At 34.6% G+C, this 21,100-nt stretch overlaps 1 protein-coding gene across 7 annotated transcripts in view; it reads right to left on the bottom strand.

The window, feature by feature from the left end:
• The window catches only part of FER (FER tyrosine kinase), a 470,546-nt gene that overhangs the window by 326,699 nt on the left and 122,747 nt on the right, over nucleotides 1-21,100 (bottom strand). For 6 of the 7 annotated variants that reach the window (XR_006608698.1, XM_045087150.1, XM_004761299.3 and 3 more), the window contains one exon: nucleotides 10,524-10,713. Coding sequence is in view for 6 of the 7 variants with exons in the window: in XM_045087150.1 (XP_044943085.1) it covers nucleotides 10,524-10,713 (190 nt within the window). In the remaining variant the exon portion in view is untranslated. Of the gene's footprint in view, nucleotides 1-10,102; nucleotides 10,411-10,523; nucleotides 10,714-21,100 lie in introns of those variants that run through there. The other variant, XM_045087152.1, reaches the window with a different exon arrangement.

Genomic DNA, 21,100 nt, shown 5'->3' with positions numbered 1-21,100 from the left:
GTTGTTTGATTCTTGATGCTTGACCCAAAATAAAGCTTTGCTTGACCTTCGCTTTGTATCAGTCTCCCTTCTTTAATCATGGACCCATTATAGGGGGACCTAACAATATTTGATTATAAGTTATATTTTTATAAAAATTGCTTGTGCTCAATTTTAAACACAAACTGCAGTGGCATAGGAGTAGAAAAAGGTGAACTTCAAGAAGGTAATCACACTAAAATTTTTCTTCAAAAATTTAGGTGGTCAACCCTACCAATATCAGTAATACATAAGTCATAAGAAAATAACATGAGACTTTATTTAAAAAATAATTTGTAATTTATTGTGGACAAAAGACAACAATACTTTAAATAGAGAGTAGGTCCGAAACATGTTTATCATTGTTTATCATCTAAAAATTAACAGCTTACATTTTTAAAAGAAAAGATTTATGTTTAATGAAAAATAATATCAAGACTAAGGAATAAAAACTATCAGAGAAATAAGCACACATGTTAAATGATTATCATTTCTGTGATAATCAAACAATCAAATACCAGCTATTATAAGAACAGTGATTTGCTGAGTGGCAGAGACTATTCTATGTGCTTTGAATGTGTAAACTTAACCATTTCTCACAATAAACCCAAGAATAGATAAAACTGTAATTCCCATTTTAGACATTGGGAAATGAGGACAGGGAAAAGTCCCTAACATCACACATTTACTAAGTGGCGGAGCAGGGACACAAACCCAAGCAGCCTGGCTTGCAGCTGGAGAGCTCTCTATAGTGACGGTTCTATTGCAATCACACAGTAGTCATTATCTCTGTAACCACTTGAGACTTTGTCACTCTGTTAAATATCACTGCCATAATTCTTTATAAAGTGAGAAATATTTGCTAGAAACCAACTTTAACATTTAAACCATTTTTTAAAACTGAGTGGCATCAATTATAACCTGCCAAAAGATATTTTGAAATTCTGAACCTATTCATTACCTCTATAATCATTTGCTCAGTGTATATCTAGGTACCTCTAGGCACCTAATTTTTTTGAAATGTTTTAATGCAGGGATATTTTATAAAAGTCAAAAAGCAGTCACTTTCCATTAATGATCAATCAATTACTTCTGCTCCATCTCTCCCACCAAAGTCTATGGGCAAAGTCTAAATCTATTTTATCTTTGACACACGCTTCCAAAAAAACCCCATACATAATATCCATGTACTAAATAATCATAAAACACTTGATGAATTCCAAATGACTGAATGAATCTGAGTGTTTAATTCTTTTATTTTTATTAATCATACTAGATATTTAATTCTCGCCTAATTCTCTCTTTTTATATCCTTTTAGGGCTAATTAACCCCAGGCCATTAGTTTATGCTAAGATATTAAGAAATTCATAATTTAAAGGGTTAGTTTGAAATATATATACACATGTTTATATTCATACGAACATACATACATAAATGAAAATGAAAGGTAGCTTTTTTCATTTCCTTTGTGCTATGTATATACACATATATACATATTCACATATATACATATATAAATGAAAAAGTTACTTTTATTTAACTATATGCTTGATTTGGCCTATATATACACTGCATAGGCATATGAACACAGACAACAGTTAAAATATAATTTGAAAACACTTTGAAATTTTAAGGGTGCTTTTCCAGATAGAAGATACTATAGCCTAACGCAGAAGAACCTCACCAGCACCACCCATTAATTGGCCCATGATATGAAATGACTTCATTCGAACCGAAGAAAAATTAATATTAAAAGGAATCCTTTTTTTTTTAATTGAAATATAATTGAGATAAAACATTATATTAGTTTCAGGTGTGATTCAATATTTGCATATATTATGAAATAATCACAGTAAGTCTAGTTAACATCTATCATCAAACATAGTCACAAAATTTGTTTTCCCATACTGAGAACTTTTAAGATCTACTTTCTTAGCAAATTTCAAATATGTACTAGAGTATTGCTATCTATAGTCAACATGCTGACTACTACATACCCAGGATTTACGTATTTTGTAACTGGAAAATTATACCTTTTGACCACCTTCACACATGTGCCCACTTCCTTACCAGTCTGTTGTTTGCCAATCTGTTCTCTGTAACAATGAACTCATTTTTTTTTAAGATTCTACAGATAGCATATAGTATTCATCTTTCTCTGCCTTACTTATTTCATTTAGCATATAATTCCACAAGGTCTATCCATATCATTACAAATGGAAAGATTTCATTATCTCTTACGAGGGACAATATTCCTCTGTGTGTGTGTGTGTGTCTGTGTGTGTGACATCCTCTTTATATTTAATCCACTGATGGACACTTAGGTTGTTTCCATATTTTGGCTATTATAAACAATGCTGCTATGAACATGGGGGTATAGAGAGATCTTTTCATGTTAATATTTTGTTTCCTTCAGACAAATACCCAGACGTGGAACTGCTGGATCATATGGTACTTCCATTTTTAATTGTTTGAGGAACCTCAATATTGTTTTCCATAGTGGCTGCGCCAGTTTGCACAAGGGTTCCCTTTCCTCCCCATCCTTACCAACACCTGTTGTTTCTTGTCTTTGTAGTAATAGCCATTCTAACAGGCATGAGGTGGTTTTTTTTCTTTTTTTAAAGATTTTATTTATTTATTTGACAGAGAGAGATCACAAGTAGAGAGGCAGGCAGAGAGAGAGAGAGAGAGAGAGAGGGAAGAAGAAGGCTCCCCGCTGAGCAGAGAGCCTGATACAGGACTCGATCCCAGGACCCTGAGGACCATGACCTGAGCCGAAGGCAGCGGCTTAACCCACTGAGCCACCCAGGCACCCCAGGCATGAGGTTTTGATTGGCATTTCATTCTGGTTCTTTTGATGGGTCTCATTCTGGTTTTGATCAGCATTTCCGTGATTATCAGTAATGTTAGGGACTCTTGACTTGAGTCATTTGGAAAAGTAACAAAGCTTTTGTAACCTAACCATAATCATCTCTTAACTTCTTTGTTTTATATGTTAGAAATTTATAAACTAAATAAACATAGGGCATAACAAATACTTGTAAATACACTTAGGTATCAGATCCTAGGATAATTTAATAATTTAACAACTTACAAAACCACTGAAAGTTCAGCATGATAAAATTCATGCCATAGGAAAGCTAGAAATTTATCTATAAAACTGATAAAAATATATGTTTATAAAAAATAAAAAATTATATAAAACTGATACATTAATTCAATGTGAATATAATAATTAACATCTATAACCTACATTGTAATCAGGTTTAAAAACTTTTAAACTATTTTGAGAGTAAAACCTATAAAGCTGCACAAAATCTTCTAAAATGTGTCTCACATATAAACCCCTTTCATACACATAGTAGTAGTATAAAGATTTTACTGAAGCTGTCTTTATAATAAAAGGTTGAAAACCATGTAAATATGCCACTCCTTTGCTCAGAATCTTCAGTGGTTTCTAATTTCCCTAACAGTTAGCATCAAAGTCTACAATAATCTGCCTAACTGTATGATCTAAATGCCCATTACTTCTCTGACCCCATCTCTTATTTCTTCTTTCTCACTGTGTTCTGGAATACTCTCATTTCAGGCAGTCTCGACATTTGCTCCCTTAGTTCTTTCAGATCTCTGCATAAATGTCACTTGATCCGTGAAATCTTACTTGACAACCCTATTTATAAAAACACCTCCCATCACCCTTTTTCTTCCATCTTGATTTATTTCTCTCCTAAGAACTTACCACCACATGACATATATATAACTATATATTTAATATTTAATATATTTGCCATTTAATACATATATTTAACTGTCTGTACCTACAAAAAGTGAAAGGTCCAGGAGGACAGAAAAAACTGTATTTATTTTGTGCACTACTATATCCCCCGAATCTAAAGTGAGACCGTGACTCCTGACAATAAATATTTATTGACTGAACTAAAAAAAAAAAAAAAAAGGAAACAACTGTATATGCACTATTGCGAAATTATGCCTAAAACATATTAAGTTAAAAACTAAGGTACAGAACAATATTGTTGTATGCACTATCATTTGTATAAGAGCAGAAGGCATATAATGAACATTTATGTTTTTATCTGCATACAATGCTTCTGGAAGGCTATCTCTGAGGTAGGAAACTGGGAGACTAAGGAAGGGACACTTCAGACTCCTGTATTTGTACATGTACTACCTATCCAGAGAAATTAATTCAGGTTTTACCTTTATATATAAGAAATACATAAGATAATCCTGAAGAAAAATCTACAATCTATACTTAACTCAATGAATACTAATTAATTTACATGGGAACTAAGGCATATTATTAGAAAAAACTGAAATAAAATCTTATGTGTCTCAATAATATATCACACACATTATCTCACATCAGTGTCATAAAAATCTTGTCAGGCAAGGTAGATATATAATCATTCCTTCTTTTTACAGAAAGGAAAAACTCAGAACGGTTAAGGAACCTGACTATGATTACAAAGCAGAGGCAAAGCTCAATTCCAGTCTCATGATTTTTTGGTCTGGTACTTTTCTCAATGTACTTGAGGAGCAAGTCTTCAAATTAACATCGATCTTACATATTGAAAGAAAGAAAGTGTACCTGATAATGAAAACAGATAAAGCTTCGATGATGTCAATCTCAATTGATATCAGCCCATTTTAGAGTTTAAGTATAAAACTGAAAATCCATCAGACACTTCTATAAAACAGACTACTACTGAGTTCATAGTGTCAGACAATACTTAGTCACCATACCAGCTATTCTGTTGGTTGCAAATATTACAAAACAGGGTTTTATCGATAGTGCTGTTCAACTAAGCAGAACTTAATAAGATTTGCAGAGAAGATAAATTTATGTTGCATATTAGTCTAGCAAAAGACTTTAAAAATGTGCAATTTCAGAAACATCAAAGTAAAGGCAATTATCTTACAGAATAGCTAACCATATTTAAAAAGTAAGAACTCATTATAAGGAGCCATCAATTCTAGATATACCTGACATATAAGAAAGATTCTTCGAACAAAAACCATTACACTTGGTGCTCAGCACATGCTAATATAAAGTAAAACAACCAGATTACTCTGGAGTAAAATGGAAGTCCAGTTCCTCAACTCAACAGATACTGATTGAAAACTCATCTTCTGACAACTAGACGACCATAAACAAACATGAGGGAAAGTGATGCTTTTAAATTAATTAATTAATTAATTTCAAAAGCAGGAAAATCAATGTTACTCAGGGATTAGAAAATTCTGGTATTTCCATCATTATCAAGGACAGCCAACAAAAAGAGTTCACCTTCTTAATAAGCTCCAAAAGGCAGATTCTTCTGCCCTGCAGAGTTAGAATTGAAGAATAAAATAAAATAATCCTTGGGTTTATAGAACATTTAAACAACTCAAAATGCCTTCAAAATTATCAGCACATTTAATCTATAAACAACCTAATTAGATAAGAAAGATTTATCTTCTAATTCAGTATTTCCCGAAGGATGTTCTATTGCACTGGGGTCCCTTCCACACACTCTTTGAAAAGGAATTAGGTCAGTATTTTCAGAGACACTGCATTCCATGCTGTATTTACCCTCTTAGGATATTAAAAGTTTAGAAAATTCCAGCAATTATACAAAGGTTTCTTTTGTCTTAACTCAGCAGGTCCCAAATTCTGGAACTCATTTCTCCTCAGAACACTTTGAGGACACCAAACTCTTGATTTTCTACGAACTCACTGGTCACTCCATAGTCTCCTACTAAGTCCTCTTCTTCTAGACCACCTAACTTGAAGTGCCCCAGAGTTCAGTCCTTGTTTCTCTTTTTCTCTCTATTCTCTCTCACTGGTGACCACCTAGGGTCAAATGATTTTAAATACCAATGATACCTATGACTTAAATTCCTATCTCCAGTCCAAATCATACTCCTGAACTTGTGGCCCAAATACCAAATGTTGACAATGACTTGTTTTGACAATGACTCGGGTTTTTTTTTGTTTTTTTTTTTTTTAAGATTTTATTTCTTTATCAGAGAGAGAGAGGGGGAGAGAGCGAGCACAGGCAGACAGAATGGCAGGCAGAGGCAGAGGGAGAAGCAGGCTCCCTGCTGAGCAAGGAGCCCGATGTGGGACTCGATCCCAGGACACTGGGATCATGACCTGAGCTGAAGGCAGCTGCTTAACCAACTGAGCCACCCAGGTGTCCCAATGACTTGTTTTTTTTTTAGAAAGACAAACTGAAGTCTTGCTCTTTCTCTTTAAAGCTGCTCTAGGTACCCAAAACAAGTTTAATTCACCTAGGTCTCCTGCTAAAAATGCTAAAATTATCCTTGACCATTCTCTCTCAAACCTTACTTTAATCCATAGGAAATCCCCTGGGGTCAACCTTCAAAATATATCCAAAAGCAAAAGCCTTCTTGTTACTTCCCCTGCTATGACCATCGTTGCTCAAATTGTAATTTTCTATAATGTGGGTTACTGTAATAACCTCATTCTTCCATCCTTGTTCCCCTCAAGTAATTCTCCATATAGTTGCCACAGTAATCTATTTAAATAAAAAGTCAGAGCACATCATTCCTCTGCTACTACTCTCCAAGCCGTGGCTCTACTTCACACAGAGAAGAGCCATAATCCTTAATTATGGTCCACAAAGACCAAGATCTGTTCCCCAATACTTCTCTAACCTCATTTCCTACAGTTTCATCTTCCCCTCCACTCGGACTTCCTTAACCATGCTTCAATTAGTCCAACACGCTCCTTCACCATGGCCCCTTGCAACAGGTACATCCTCTGACCGAAATGCTTTTACCCCAGAAATGAAGGGATTTAGTAGCTCCCTGTTACCAGTCTTTGTTCAAATGTCAATTTCCCAATGATGCTTATCCTGACTTAGATTTAAATTGTGTCCCAACCTCTACCCTGCTCGGCTTCTATTCCTTGGCATTTACCATCTTCCAATGGAATAGTTATTTATTAACTGCCACTCACCACAGATTGTGATCTCTAAGAGAGGGGTTTTTTAAACTAGTTTCATTCACTCACGTATCTCAATCATCTAGAAATGTGCCTGACACATAGTAGGTGCTCAATAAGTATTTCTTGAATGAGTAATTATGCCCAGACAATAGAAAATTATTGTGTAATACTTAATATTCATCATTTTTCCTTTAGTATTTTAACCAAAATTAGACCTAGGTTTAAAAAAGACTATATTACGAGGATGACTTCTCCTGATGAAGAGGATTATATCACCTGCCTCCACATTTTCATTAGATTTCAATAAATTAATAGGCTTTCATTCTTACTGAACTATGTAAACAAAATAAACAAGTGTAAAATCTCATTAATTGGCATCAATTTGGGGAATGCCCTATTGATTTATAAAATGCTATTTTATTACTTTAAACTATATAGTGTGGCATTCCATTGTAAATTCCTTACAGACTTACTAAAGGCATTGTCCCAAGGAATAGATAAGATACATTTATTTATTTTATTTTATTTTATTTTATTTTATTTTTTATTTTGACAGAGAGATCACAAGTAGGCAGAGAGGCAGGCAGAGAAAGAGGAGGAAGCAGGCTCCCTGCTAAGCAGAGAGCCCGATGTAGGACTCGATCTCAGAACCCTGAGATCATGACCTGAGCCGAAGGCAGAGGCTTAACCTACTAAACCACCCAGGCACCCCATAAGATACATTTATAATTAACATTTCAACTATTTAAAATAAATTGAATAAAATGAAATAAGTGACATCACTCTAAAAATTTATGAAGTGTTATTCACCATCATGTAAAAATGGGAACAAGAGAAAGTTTAAAAGTGCCAGAAAGCAATCTGTTCCCTAAGCTGTACTACATAATCTCTCTGAAACATTATTCATTCATTTATTGAAAAAGTTTTTCTTCAATGCTATGAAAGACAACAATGCAAATGATCACAAGTTCCTAATGAAATAAGAACTGATGAACTGTTCCATTTTAACTTTCAAAGTCTAATTTTTAGTCATAGTTACCAAATGAGGATATGTTATCATCTAGTGACATATCTTGTTTTGTCATAATAATAAAGCCAATATGGGTGATCTGCACATAGAATTAATTCAAATAAACTAGATAGCCAGTTCTAAAACTATCTGCCACTGAATCAAGGTATGAAGTAACCAATGCCACACCCACATGGAGATAAGGAAGTATTATAAACTACACTCAGGGTACAAAAGACATATCAGCTAAGGTTTTAAAAACCTAAGTAAAGGGGCACCTGGGTGGCTCAGTGGGTTAAGCCTCTGCCTTCGGCTCGGGTCATGATCCCAGGGTCCTGGGATCGAGCCCCACATCAGGCTTTCTGCTCTGCAGGTAGCCTGCTTCCTCCTCTCTCTCTGCCTGCCTCTCTGCCTACTTGTGATCTCTGTCAGATAAATAAAGAAAAAATCTTTAAAAAAAAAAAAAAAAAAACCTAAGTAAAAGAAAAAATTTCAGAAGTTCCTCTGAAAGAATACATATACCAGATAGTTATCAAGAATCCAGAAAAGGCCCGAGATACAGATAGGAAAATCCCTTATTATCTGATACGATAGTAAAGGAGAGAACAGAAATAATTCATATTTAACAATGAATTGTTGATGCCCTTTACAAATAACAATATGCCCTTTACAAAGATGGTGTCAAAAGCTAAGAAGGAAGCCTCTACTCCTCCCAAAGTCGAAGCCAAAGCAAAGGCTTTGAAGGCCAAGAAAGCGGTGCTGAAAGGCATCCACAGTCACACAAAAAAAGATGATCTGCAGGTCACCTGTATCACCTATGTTCTAACAACCCAAGATTCTGTGTCCCTGAAGGCAGCCCAAGAGCGCCCCCAGGAGAAACAAGCTTGATCACTATGCCATCACTAAGTTCCCCCTGACTACTGAGTCAGCCGTGAAGAAAACAGAAGACAACAACAACACACTTGTGTTCATTGTGGATGTCAAGGCCAACAAGCACCAGATCACACAGGCTGTGCAGAAGCTCTACCTCATTGATGTGGCCAAGTTCAACACCTTGATCAGGCCTGATGGAGAGAAGAAGGCAAGTGTTTGACTGGTCCCTGACTATGATGCTTTGGATGTTGCCAACAAAATTGGGATCATCTAAACTGAGTCCAGTTGGCTAAATCTAATTTTTTTCATTATTAAAAAATATATATATAATATACAGATTAGTATGATTCAATTAATAACAAAATGGGAATAACCACAATAACTTTTTTTTACTTTTAAAGATTTTTACTTATTTATTTGACACAGAGAGAGAGAGAGATCACAAGTAGGCAGAGAGGCAGGCAGAGAGAGAGGGGAAGCAGGCTTCCTGCCAAGCAGAGAGCCCGATGTGGGACTCAATCCCAGGACCCTGAGATCATGACCTGAGCCGAAGGCAAAGGCTTAATCCACTGAGCCACCCAGGCACCCCAATAACCACAATAATTTAAACACTTCATATTCATTTCCACATTCATCACATTTTCAAATACTGCCTTTTTTCCCTACAGAGACATATAAATATGTTTAACAATCAAATTGTACTATTTCCATAAGGTAAAAATGACTTAAAATATCAGTTACAGCATCATTAACTATGATAGTTCTATTTATGGACTACATTCAGCTACTCACAGAAAAAGCCAAGGACAGAGCTCGGGTTTTTTCAAACTTAGCACTACTGATATTTTGGGTAGAATACTTTTTTGTTAGGAGTGTGAAGGCAGGGGCTGTCCTGTGCATTACAGGATGCTCAGAATCATCAGTGGCCTCTACATATCAGATCCTATTATAGTACCCACTAACTATAACAACCAAAAGTAACTGGAGATATTGCCAGATGTCCCCTGGAGAGCAAAAGTGCTGCTTGGTGAGATCCACCAACTTAAGATAGAAGGAAGGAAGGAAGGAGGAAGGGAGAAAGGGAAGGGAAGAGGGAGGGAGAATAATCGTACTAGGCATTCTTAAACAGTTAATAAAACTATATAGAACTATATATAATGAATCTGATTTCTAGTTGGTGAATTTGAATGTGTGTATTGTAGTTGAAGAATATTCACAAGGAAAAATATATTTTTAAACAAAATCACATGTTTATAATATCAAACAAACATATCATCAATCTCAGATAAATAAGATTCTACTGTTCTTAAGAAGAAAATAATGAAAAATATTCTCCTTATTACTTCTATCTTAAGAATAACACTCTACCTTCCTGCTGTCTCCCAGCAATAAAAATATTGCAGTTTTTCATTCAGTTTTGAAGGCAAGAGAAGAGTTTTTTCCTCTGACTCTACAGGTGGTTCCTGAAAGTGTTCTCCAGGTGACCTGAGGTGACTGACAAGTCTACTTTGCATTTACAGACAAGTTTAATAGGACCTGCATATTAACAAGACTAATAATTTGTCATAGCAAAAGAATTAATTTTTGTACCCACTTATTACCTAGACAGTACGCTTTTAAGTTTCTCTTTTGATTACTTTTAGGCTTACCATAGATGTAACTGATCGTGCATCTTCTTCATAATTTACTACTGGAGGTGGCTCTTTCCCATCATTTTCTTGTACTTTTTGCTCTAGTAATTCTTTCTGTGCTGTAAACTTTGCCTCAGCGCATTTCAGCTGCTGGACTGACTGTTTCAGCTCTTCAAGTGTCTGTTTTTGGCTTAGTAGAAGCACAATACTGAAAGAGAACACATTAAGAATAAATTATTTCAACTTCTTTAAGAAATAAGATTTTAAAGTAAACTACATCAGCATATTATACTTCTGTTTCATTTTCATCTTTATAACCATCCTTCAGAATCATTTGAATTATAAAACTAAACAGCTTTCGGGTCACCACAATAGTTACTAAATGTTAGCATTAACAAAACAGAAAACCAAAAACAACAAAGTGGAAGAACATATTTGGAAGCGAAAACCAAATTCAGGATGCTTTCAAATACAATATCATCTATGGCATTCATTTTACTCTACAGTGAAGTCATCTATCTCACAGAGTACGGACATTGACACTGAGAAGTGTGGAACCCAAAGTGAATTAATATGACTGAAGCAGAATCTCAAATGGAATATAGTTGAACTCAGATTTATGCCTTGGGAAAAAGAAATCAAATCAAGGTGACAACGTGGGGAAAAAGCTGTGCTTATGTTGCAAGGGGTATGTTTTTAGAGTTGGAGAAAACTGTTCTGACAGTTTTCTGTTCTGTTCTGTTTTTAGAGTTGGAGAAAACTGTTCTGACGGTTGAATTCCCCATTTCTTCTTTAGAAAACTACATAGGCCACATGTTGCCTTATTGTGAACTTCTATTCCCTGAGATCTGCCCTAAAAGGAATTTCAAACTAACTCATCCACATGAAAGCCATAAAAGGTAGTGGTGGCAAGGAACACCTTCTGGAAACACTGTCATACATGGTCTATTAATATCTTAAAAAACTGCGCTAGGTACCATTGAAAATAGGTTATTAATATGTAAGCAGCAATAGATCGTCAGTAGGGGAAAACTTCAAAACCAGAGAATAAGATCAGAAAATGTTACCTCCTTAAACTGGAACTTAAATGGATCAATATTAATTGAATAAGTAATCATAGGCAGAAGGAATGCCCACTAAGACAGATTTGTTTATAAATATGATGTTGATCAACATTTTGAAAACTCAATTCCAATCAAATGGAGCAGGATGCAGCCTCAGTGAACGCTGTAAGAAAAGCTATAATCTCCTCATTGTACTGCAGTGAGTTCCAGGTGAGTATCCTAACAAAATAATAACTCATGTAGAGAACTGAGTGAAATCTGGGAAAAGTAGAACTAATGAGTAAGATTATTTTTACCAGAAATCTACCAATGTTCAAAAGACAAACCCTTTAACCAGTCGAGTTCACAGCAAAAGCAATGAAGAAGGATATACCATACTGTCAGAGCTCATTAACACTTCCCAAGTAAAATCATCATGGCATAAGGAAAGAGTGTAATTATACTGAATGAGAACAGATTCAACTTAATGACTTAATCGTATTGTTTTTCCCATCTTCAGTTTTAGCACTGGAAAAAATGATAATATACCAAATTGTCAGGGTTGTTCTGAATACAATGAAATAATACTTTAAAAATTGTTAACACAGTACCTACCATAAAGCAAGAATTCAGTAAATAGCAATTATCATTTCTGTCACCATCGTTCAAAAATCTGTTACCTATGTTCTAAATCCACACAAATTTCCTGATAAATTCATATGGTTTCCATATTAGATAGTAAGCCTTTTTTCATAAGAAACTGTTTATATACTTTTCCTCTGTGAATCTCTTCAGAGAAAGTTGATTTTTTAAAACAACCATTCTTGTGAACATAAATTCATGAGGACTGGGTTCTGGAAAAGATTACACCCATTATGAACCTAAAGCTTCTTGAAGTTTCCTTCTTTGCATCACATAGCTACCAAAAGAATCACATGACAAGAAGATAAGGGACAACTCAAAATGTACAGGATAAGATGGTAAAAACACATATTCACATACATCTGCAGGATGAGTCCAAAAAGAGGGTGAACGATTTTACAAATGCGGACCAATTAACAGGGAAGTATACTTGAAAATACTAACCCTCTAAAACCATTACTGCTACCATTAGCTTTTTGTAAATAAATTTCATAAATATGGAAAAATGCAAAATAAAATAATGATAATCAAAAGAATGAAAATAAACTACCAAATTAAAATATGGGGTGACAGATAAGGAACAAAAATTGCAAAAAAGCAAATACTAACTGAACGGCTGAAAAAATTCAAAGAAATACATTTACAGGAGTGAAACATATACATTTTATTATCTCTTCAACTGTACAGCAGGTCGCCAAAGATGACAACATCCTTCACCCCAGAACCTGTGCATATGTTATCTTACAGAACAAAAGGGAGTTTTGTAAGTTAAGGATGTTGGAATGAGGAAGTTATTTTAGGAAGATTTAGGTGAGCCCAATATGCATAAGGATCTGATAAGAGGGAAGTAAAAGGGATGATGTTAGAGAAGGCAATGTGGCTCAGTGGGTTGAGCCGCTGCCTTCAGCTCGGGTCATGATCCCAGGGTCCTGGGATTGAGTCCCGCATCGGGCTCTCTGCTCAGCGGGGAGCCTGCTTCCTCCTCTCTCTCTGCCTGCCTCTCTGCCTGCTTGTCATCTCTCTCTGTCAAATAAATAAAAATAAAAAATCTAATAAATAAATAAATAAATAGAAAAGGAAAAAAAAAGGGAAGGCACTGTGATATGGGGCCAAGAGCCAAAAAATGAGGAAAGTCTCTAGAAGCTGGAAAAACAGAAAAAGTAGACTCCCTCCAAAAGCCTTCAGAGAAATCCACCCCATCAACAACTTGCTTTTAGGTCCATAAGATTTATTTCGAACATTAAATTCCAGAAATATAAGAGAATAAATTGGTGTTGTTTTAAGTTAACATAAAAACCCTAAGAGAAATGCTACCTATTTTTGGTCCATTTTAAATGGCTGAACTAGAAGGACTGTTATGATTGTGCAGTAGCCAGTAACAAACAGAATATAGACTTAGGAGAAAAATATTAAAGAGTTAGAAGTATTATTCAGTCAGGAAAAAAAAATGCCTGTGTTACAAGAAGGAAGTGAATATATTAGTTTTAGCTTTATTAAGTACTAAACAAATTTTCTGAAGGATTAAACCATTATAGAAAGAATTAAAAGCATAACTTAAACAGAAATACCAGACATTCCAGCAATTCTACTCCTGGGTATTTACCCAAAGAAAACAAAACCACTAACATGTAAAGATATTTGCATCCCTATGTTCACTGCAGCATTATTTACAACACTCAAGATATGGAAGCAATCTAAGTATCCATTATTATTATTATTATTTTTAAAGATTTTATTTATTTATTTGTCAGAGATAGAGCAAGCGAGAGCAAACACAGGCAGACAGAGTGGAAGGCAGAGTCAGAGGAAGAAGCAGGCTCCCTGCGGAGCAAGGAGCCCGATGCGGGACTCGATCCCAGGACGCTGGGATCATGACCTGAGCTGAAGGCAGCTGATTAACCAACTGAGCCACCCAGGCGTCCCCTAAGTATCCATTATTAATAAATAAAGATGATGTGGTATGGTGTGTTGTACATAAAGATTATTCATATATATAAAACACAAATATATTTAAATATGTAACATAAATCCAAATTATGAAATATTACTTGGCCATTAGAAAAGAAAAAAAAAAGAATGAAATCTTGCCACTTGTGACAATATGGATGGACCTAGAGGGTATTATGCTAAGTAAAATATGAGACAGAGAAAAACAAATACCATATGTTTTCACTGATATGTAGACTCTAAAAAACAAAACAGAAACAAACTCATAAACTGGTGATTGCCAGAGGGGAGAGGGAAAAGTGAATGGGCAAAATACACAAAGGGAATTAAGAGGTATAAACTTCTGGCTATAAAATGAGTAAGTCACAAAGATATAAAGTACAGCATAGGAAATAGTCAATAATATGATAACTTTGTTGGTGACAGTAACTAGATATATACCAGACAGTAACTAGATAGTAACTAGATATATAGTGATCATTTTGTAATGTATACAAATGTTGAATCACTATGTTTTACACATGAAACTAATATAATATTGTATAACAACTGTAGTTCAATAAAAATAATAATAAATTAAAATATTTTAAGTCATATATATTATATAGTTTAGAGAAAAGGCTCTTTTTTTTAAGATTTTTTTATTTTAATATTTATTTGACAGAGAGAGAGAGATCACAAATAGGCAGAGAGGCAGGCAGAGAGAAAGGGGGGAAGCAAGCTCCCTGCTGAGCAGAGAACCTGATGTGGGGATCGATCCCAGGACCCAGAGATCATGACCTGAGCCGAAGGCAGAGGCTTACCCACTGAGCCACCCAGGTGCCCCTATTTTTTTTTTAAAGATTTTATTTATTTATTTGAGAGAGAGAGAGAGAGTGAGCAAGTGATATGGGTGGGGTAGAAGGAGAGGGAGAACCAGGCTCCCTGCTGAGCCCAATGTGGGGCTTGATTCTAGTACCTTGAGATCATGACCTCAGCCAAAGGAAGATGCTTAACCGACTGAGCCAACCACGGTCCCTAAAAAAGCTCTATTTTTAAACATGACTTCTCATGGCATTTACAATTTCTGTATTACTATTATTTCATCTTTATTTTCCTTCAGATAATAAATGGGGTCTTCCAAAAGGATCAACATAAAAGAAAAAAGTTAGTATTTCAACAAATGGAGCTGGCACAATTGGGCATCCAAATCAAAAAAATGAATAAAAATATAGAACTTATACCATTCATAAACATTAACTCAAAAGGGATCACAGACTTAAATGCAAAACATAAACTACAAAACTCCTAGACAATACATAGGAGAAAACCTAGATGGCCTTGGGTATGGTGATAGGTTTTTAGGTACAATCTGTGAAAGAAATATTCAATGAACTAGACTGTACCAAAATTAAAAACTTTTGCTCTCTGAAAGACAATGTCAAGAGAGCAATAAGATAAGCCACACACTGGGAGAAAAACACACATCTGATAAAGGACTGTTACCTGAAATATACAAAGATCTCTTAAACGTCAACAATAAGAAAAACAACCTGATTTAAAAATAGTCAAAGACCCTAACAGACATTTTACCAAAGGAGATATACTCATGTAAAATAAGTACATGAAAAGATGCCCCATATCATATGTCTTCAGTGAAATGCAAATTAAAACACCAATGAGATATCATGACGGACTTATGAGATGGTCAAACTCCAGAATACTGACAACATCAAAAGCTGACAAGGATGTGAAGCAACAGGACCTCTCATTGATTGCTGGTGGGAATACAAAATGGTCCACCTACTTTAAAAGATAGTTTGGCAATTACTTACCAAAAATAATAAAAATACTCTTACCATAAGATCAAACAATCATACTCCTTAGTATTTGGTCAAAGGAATTAAAAGCTTTTGTCCATACAAACGCCTGCACACAGATGTTTATATAACAGCTTTATTCATAATTGCCAAAATTGGAAGCAACCAAGATGTCCTTTAGAAGGTGAATAGATAAATTGTGGTTCATTCAGACAATGGAATATTATTCAGTCCTCAAATGGGCTACCAAACTACAAAAAGACATGGAGGAGACATAACTGCATATTATTAAGTGAAAGAAACCAATGTGAAAACGCTGCATCATGTCTGATTCTAAATACATGACATTGTGGAAAAGGCAAAGCTATGGAGATAATGAAAAGATCAGCAGTTGACAACAGTTGAGGATGGGGCTGGAGGATAAACAACTAGAGCACAGAGGATTTTTAGCAAAAATTACTCTTCATGATACCACAATGATGGATACACATTATTACACATTGCTCAAATTCACAGAATGTACAAGAGTGAAGCATACTTTATTTTTTTTAATGTAAGGTTTTAAAGATTTATTTGAGAGAGAATGAGCATGCACATGTATGAGCAGAGGTGGGGGCAGCAGGAGGGAGAGAAAGAGAAATTCAAGCAGACTCCTTGCTGAGCGTGGAGCCCAACATGAGGCTCATCCCAGGACCCTGAGATCATGACATGAGCCAAATTGAGAGTCAGTCACTTAACCAACTGAGCCACCTAGAATGAAACGTAATTTAAACTAAGGACTTTGAGTGATAATGATGTGTCATTGTAAGTTCATCAACTGTAAATGTTAACACTCTTGTGAAGGATACTAATAATGGGGTAGAATATGCATGTGTCAGGGCAGGGGTGTATGGAAAATCTCTGAACCCTCCCCTCAATTTTGGTGTGAAACTTAAGCTGCTCTAAAATATAAAATCTTAATATAAAAAAAAATAGGTATCTGTACACATCTATGAGAATGGCTCAAATAAAATATGGTGACCATTCCACATCCTAGCAAGGATGAGGAGAAGAGACACTGATCACTCACAAATTGCTGGTAGGAAACCAGCAATCACACTCAAGGTTATCCCAGAGAAATTAAAACTTATGTTCACACAAAAACCCTTACTAAATGTTGGAAGCATGTTTATTTGTAATAGCCAAAAACTGGAAACAAACCAGATGTTCTTCAAAGGGTGAATGATTAGACAAATTATCCATACTGTTATGGGCTAAACCGTGTCCTCTAAGAAGACATGTTCATCCTATCACCAAGAACCTCAGAACGTGACCTTAATTTGGGGATGGGGTTGTTGCAGATGTAATTAATGAAGATGAGGTCATACTGGAGTGGACTGGCCTTTAATGTCTATGGCTCGTGTCCTTGTAAGAAGAAGAAACCAGATACTAAGAAGAACACCCAGAACATTGTACGAAGGTGGAGGCAGAGATTGAAGTGATGCTTCTATAAACCAGGAAAGCCCAAGTTTGCCAGCCAGTAGAGAAGTCAGGAGGGAGGTATGGATCTAAGTTTCCCTCAGAGCCATCAGAAGAAACCAGCCTGCCAACACCACATTTGAGACTTTTGGCCTCTGGAACTAGGAGAGAATAAATTCATTTTTTAAGCCAACAAGTATGCAGTACTTTGTTACGGCTGCCTTAAGAAACTACCACCACACCATAGACTACTAATAACAATAAAGAGGAATGAGAATTCCTAGATGGATTACAATCAATGTAAAAAGCCAATCTCAAGAGACTGCATACTGTGTGATTCCATTTACATAAAATTCTTGAAAAGAAAAAAACTGTAGAAATGGAGAACATACTAACAGTTGTCAGGAGTTAGGAAAAGGGTATGAGATAGAAGGCAGAGTAGCTACAAAAACCCAACACAAGGGACCCTTGCAATGATGGAAACATTCTGTACCTTTATTGTGTCAATGTCAGTATCTGGATTATAATATTATATCATAGCTCTGCAAGATTTTACTACTGGGAGAACTGAGTACAGGGTACATGGGATCTCTCTATTGATTCTTACAACTATATGTCAATCTATAATTATCTGAAAATTTTTTTAATTGTTTAAAAATAGTATCACCGCTGCTGCATCATACCTCCTCCGGTAAAGTAAGGTTTTTATAATCTCATTTGTACTCTGTTTTAAGGATAGGTCTTTTTTATTCTCCTTCAGTAGTTCTAAATCTCTATTGTACTGTATCATAATGGCATCATTTGGTTATTCTGAGACATTATCCTAATACCAGGAATTAGATTAAAATACACATTTCCTGGCTTGTAGTTTAGTGGTTTTGAAGAACAATGAGATTTTCTGGGGAGGTACATGTCCTGTTGTATGGCTTTTGTCCTAACTTTTTTTAATTGACATGTCTAATCATGAAATTAATGAGCAACATTAGCTTTTTTAACAATTAATCTTACTGAGTTTTATGTATAATGATATAATTTCACACACGGTAATGTCTTGCTTTTGTTCAGTAGTTACTTTTTTAAAGGTATGGTTATAATCACTATACCAGTTACTATATAATTATTTTTATGCTTATAATACCATATAGCAAACAAGTTATACATACTACAGTAAGAAGAAAATTATAGAAAATAAATGACTACATAACACAAGATATATAGGAAAACCATAAATAAATTTAAAACATGGATGGGATCAGGACCTTTGCCTGTGCAACTTATTTCCTATCGCTGGCTACTTTTTGCATGCATTCTTCATATGGAGGGCACCTTCTGTCCTTCACATCTAGCAAAAATGCCACTTTCTGGGAGACCCCTGACTACCTATCTTAAGTAGCTGTTCCTCTATTATTCTTCTATCTGAATTCTTTATTTTATAGCAATTATCATAATTGTTAATTTCTTATTTGTATTAGTCTACTCCATGAAAGTGTAAGCTTCATAAGACATGGGACAATATATATCTTACCTTTCATTGATTCACAGCACCTAACAAGACATGCAATAAATATTACTGAATGAATTATTTAGGCAGGACTTTTTTTGTGACACACATAATTTTTAAATCCTGAGACAAAAATAAAAGGTCCCTGAATTTGTAGACTAGTATAATAACTTAGATTGCTCAAGTCTTACCTTAACTATAAGCTAGCTGTGACATTTTGCAAGTCTCTTAAAATTTCGGGGCTTCTGATGTCACATAATTTGAAAGGCAAGGAGGCTGAATCAAATGAGCTCTTAAGATTCTGCATGGCTCTAAGAGTTTTGATTTTATAATATATAAAGAATTTTTAAGTATTAGATGATAATGGCACAAAACAACACAAAATTGAGTAATCATTCAATTTTTGGAAGTCAACCCAAGCATTAAAACCAATAATAATAATACTTGCTCTTCATGCCATTGAGCCATAAATAACATATGCTTGGCGTACTTTCCCATAAACTGTTTTCTAACACAGTATTCAAGGATCATAAATCAGGAGAAGATTGATATTATTTCCATTTGAATAAATATGCTTTAGAAGTAATGAGTAAAGTTACATATACTACAGTAACACTTAGTGTTGTATTAAAATTATACCATTTCAAGTGGTTGGTTTTATTCCTTTTACTCTATTTTTTATAAATATAATTCTACAACAGCTACATTTCAACTGAGACCTGCATTACTTATATAAACTAAAACTTGACTCATTAGTGTGAATATAATGTCACATAAAACCATTCTTTTTTTTTTTTTTAAGATTTTATTATTTATTTATTTATTTGACAGAGAGAGATCACAAGTAGGCAGAGAGGCAGGCAGAGAGAGAGAGGAGGAAGCAGGCTCCCCGCTGAGCAGAGAGCCCGATGCGGGACTCGATCCCAGGACCCTGAGATCATGACCTGAGCCGAAGGCAGCGGCTTAACCCGCTGAGCCACCCAGGTGCCCCACATAAAACCATTCTTTAAGTTTATTTTTCACTTTAGATTATTCAATTACAGGAATCAAAGTTATCAAATGATTTCTTATATTATTTATTTTTTCCCTGTTACGATAAGATGTTTTAGAGACATTTATGTTAAACTCAAATTTAAAGGTTTTAACTTCAGTTTTCTTATTATGTTATATTTCAACTGAACAAATAATGCTTTCTGTTAGGTAAAAATTCAGTATAATTGCAATAATTCATGAGTACAAATACATAACTTATAGGATACTTACAGCATTTGTGAAGAGCTGTAGTTCTGTTTTATTGTTTTATTACTTCCAATTAACAGTATATAAAGCTAAAAAAGTACTGCCCAGTAAAAAAATTATAAATTTATTTCTAAAACTGGATTAAAATTGCTTTCAACTATATAAGTGTACTTAAATACATATGTAGATATATACAAATACATATGTAGATTTATACAAATACATACACAAAAAAGGAAACATTTATTAATTATTAAGAAACTGAAATGCAAACATTTTCACTAGAATCCCTTTCAGGTTATTTGTTTAGCAAAATATTTTAATATATAAGTCAAAGACAAACTTCAATCCTACTAATATCTGAATTAATGAGATTTCACAATGACGGCTTAGTTACACAAATGTACTTAACATTTTCAAGATTATGCCATGAAGTTAACAATAAAAACATCATGATAACAAAGGGTTAACAGAATTTGGGTTAACCAAGACTCCTCCCCTGAACTGCTTGACATACTTATCCCTTTTTAACTTACTCTCATAAGAAGATTTTTAAAATAGTAAGATCAATCTGATGCTGTGATCAAAAAGACATACACTGTGGAGTCAGGAATTCATGGATTTTCTACCACTGACTAAGTATGTAATTGTAATTTTTTAACTAAGTCATAAAGGGAAAATAGAGGCAAATACACCAAAGGTGTAGCGAAGATAATATTCAATGTGGTAATATATATAAAACATCTGGCATAACATGTGGGACAGAGTAAAAACTCAATAAACGTTATTTCCCACATATTTACCACCCTTTAAGTTCCCTCTCCTATACCCCAATTTTCATTTCCTGATAAATATAAATAGGTGTAGGAAAATGAGTCATATTCATTATGTAGAGAAAGAGAGAATTAAAGATTTGAGTCAAGAAAATAGAGCAAAAAAAAAAAATCCAAGAATCTCATAATTTCT

The sequence above is a fragment of the Mustela putorius genome, unplaced genomic scaffold, assembly GCF_011764305.1.
Source record: "Mustela putorius furo isolate JIRA1106 unplaced genomic scaffold, ASM1176430v1.1 tig00001063_pilon_pilon_pilon, whole genome shotgun sequence".
Taxonomy (NCBI): Eukaryota; Metazoa; Chordata; class Mammalia; order Carnivora; family Mustelidae; genus Mustela; species Mustela putorius.
This window is presented reverse-complemented; position numbering and strand designations above follow the sequence as displayed.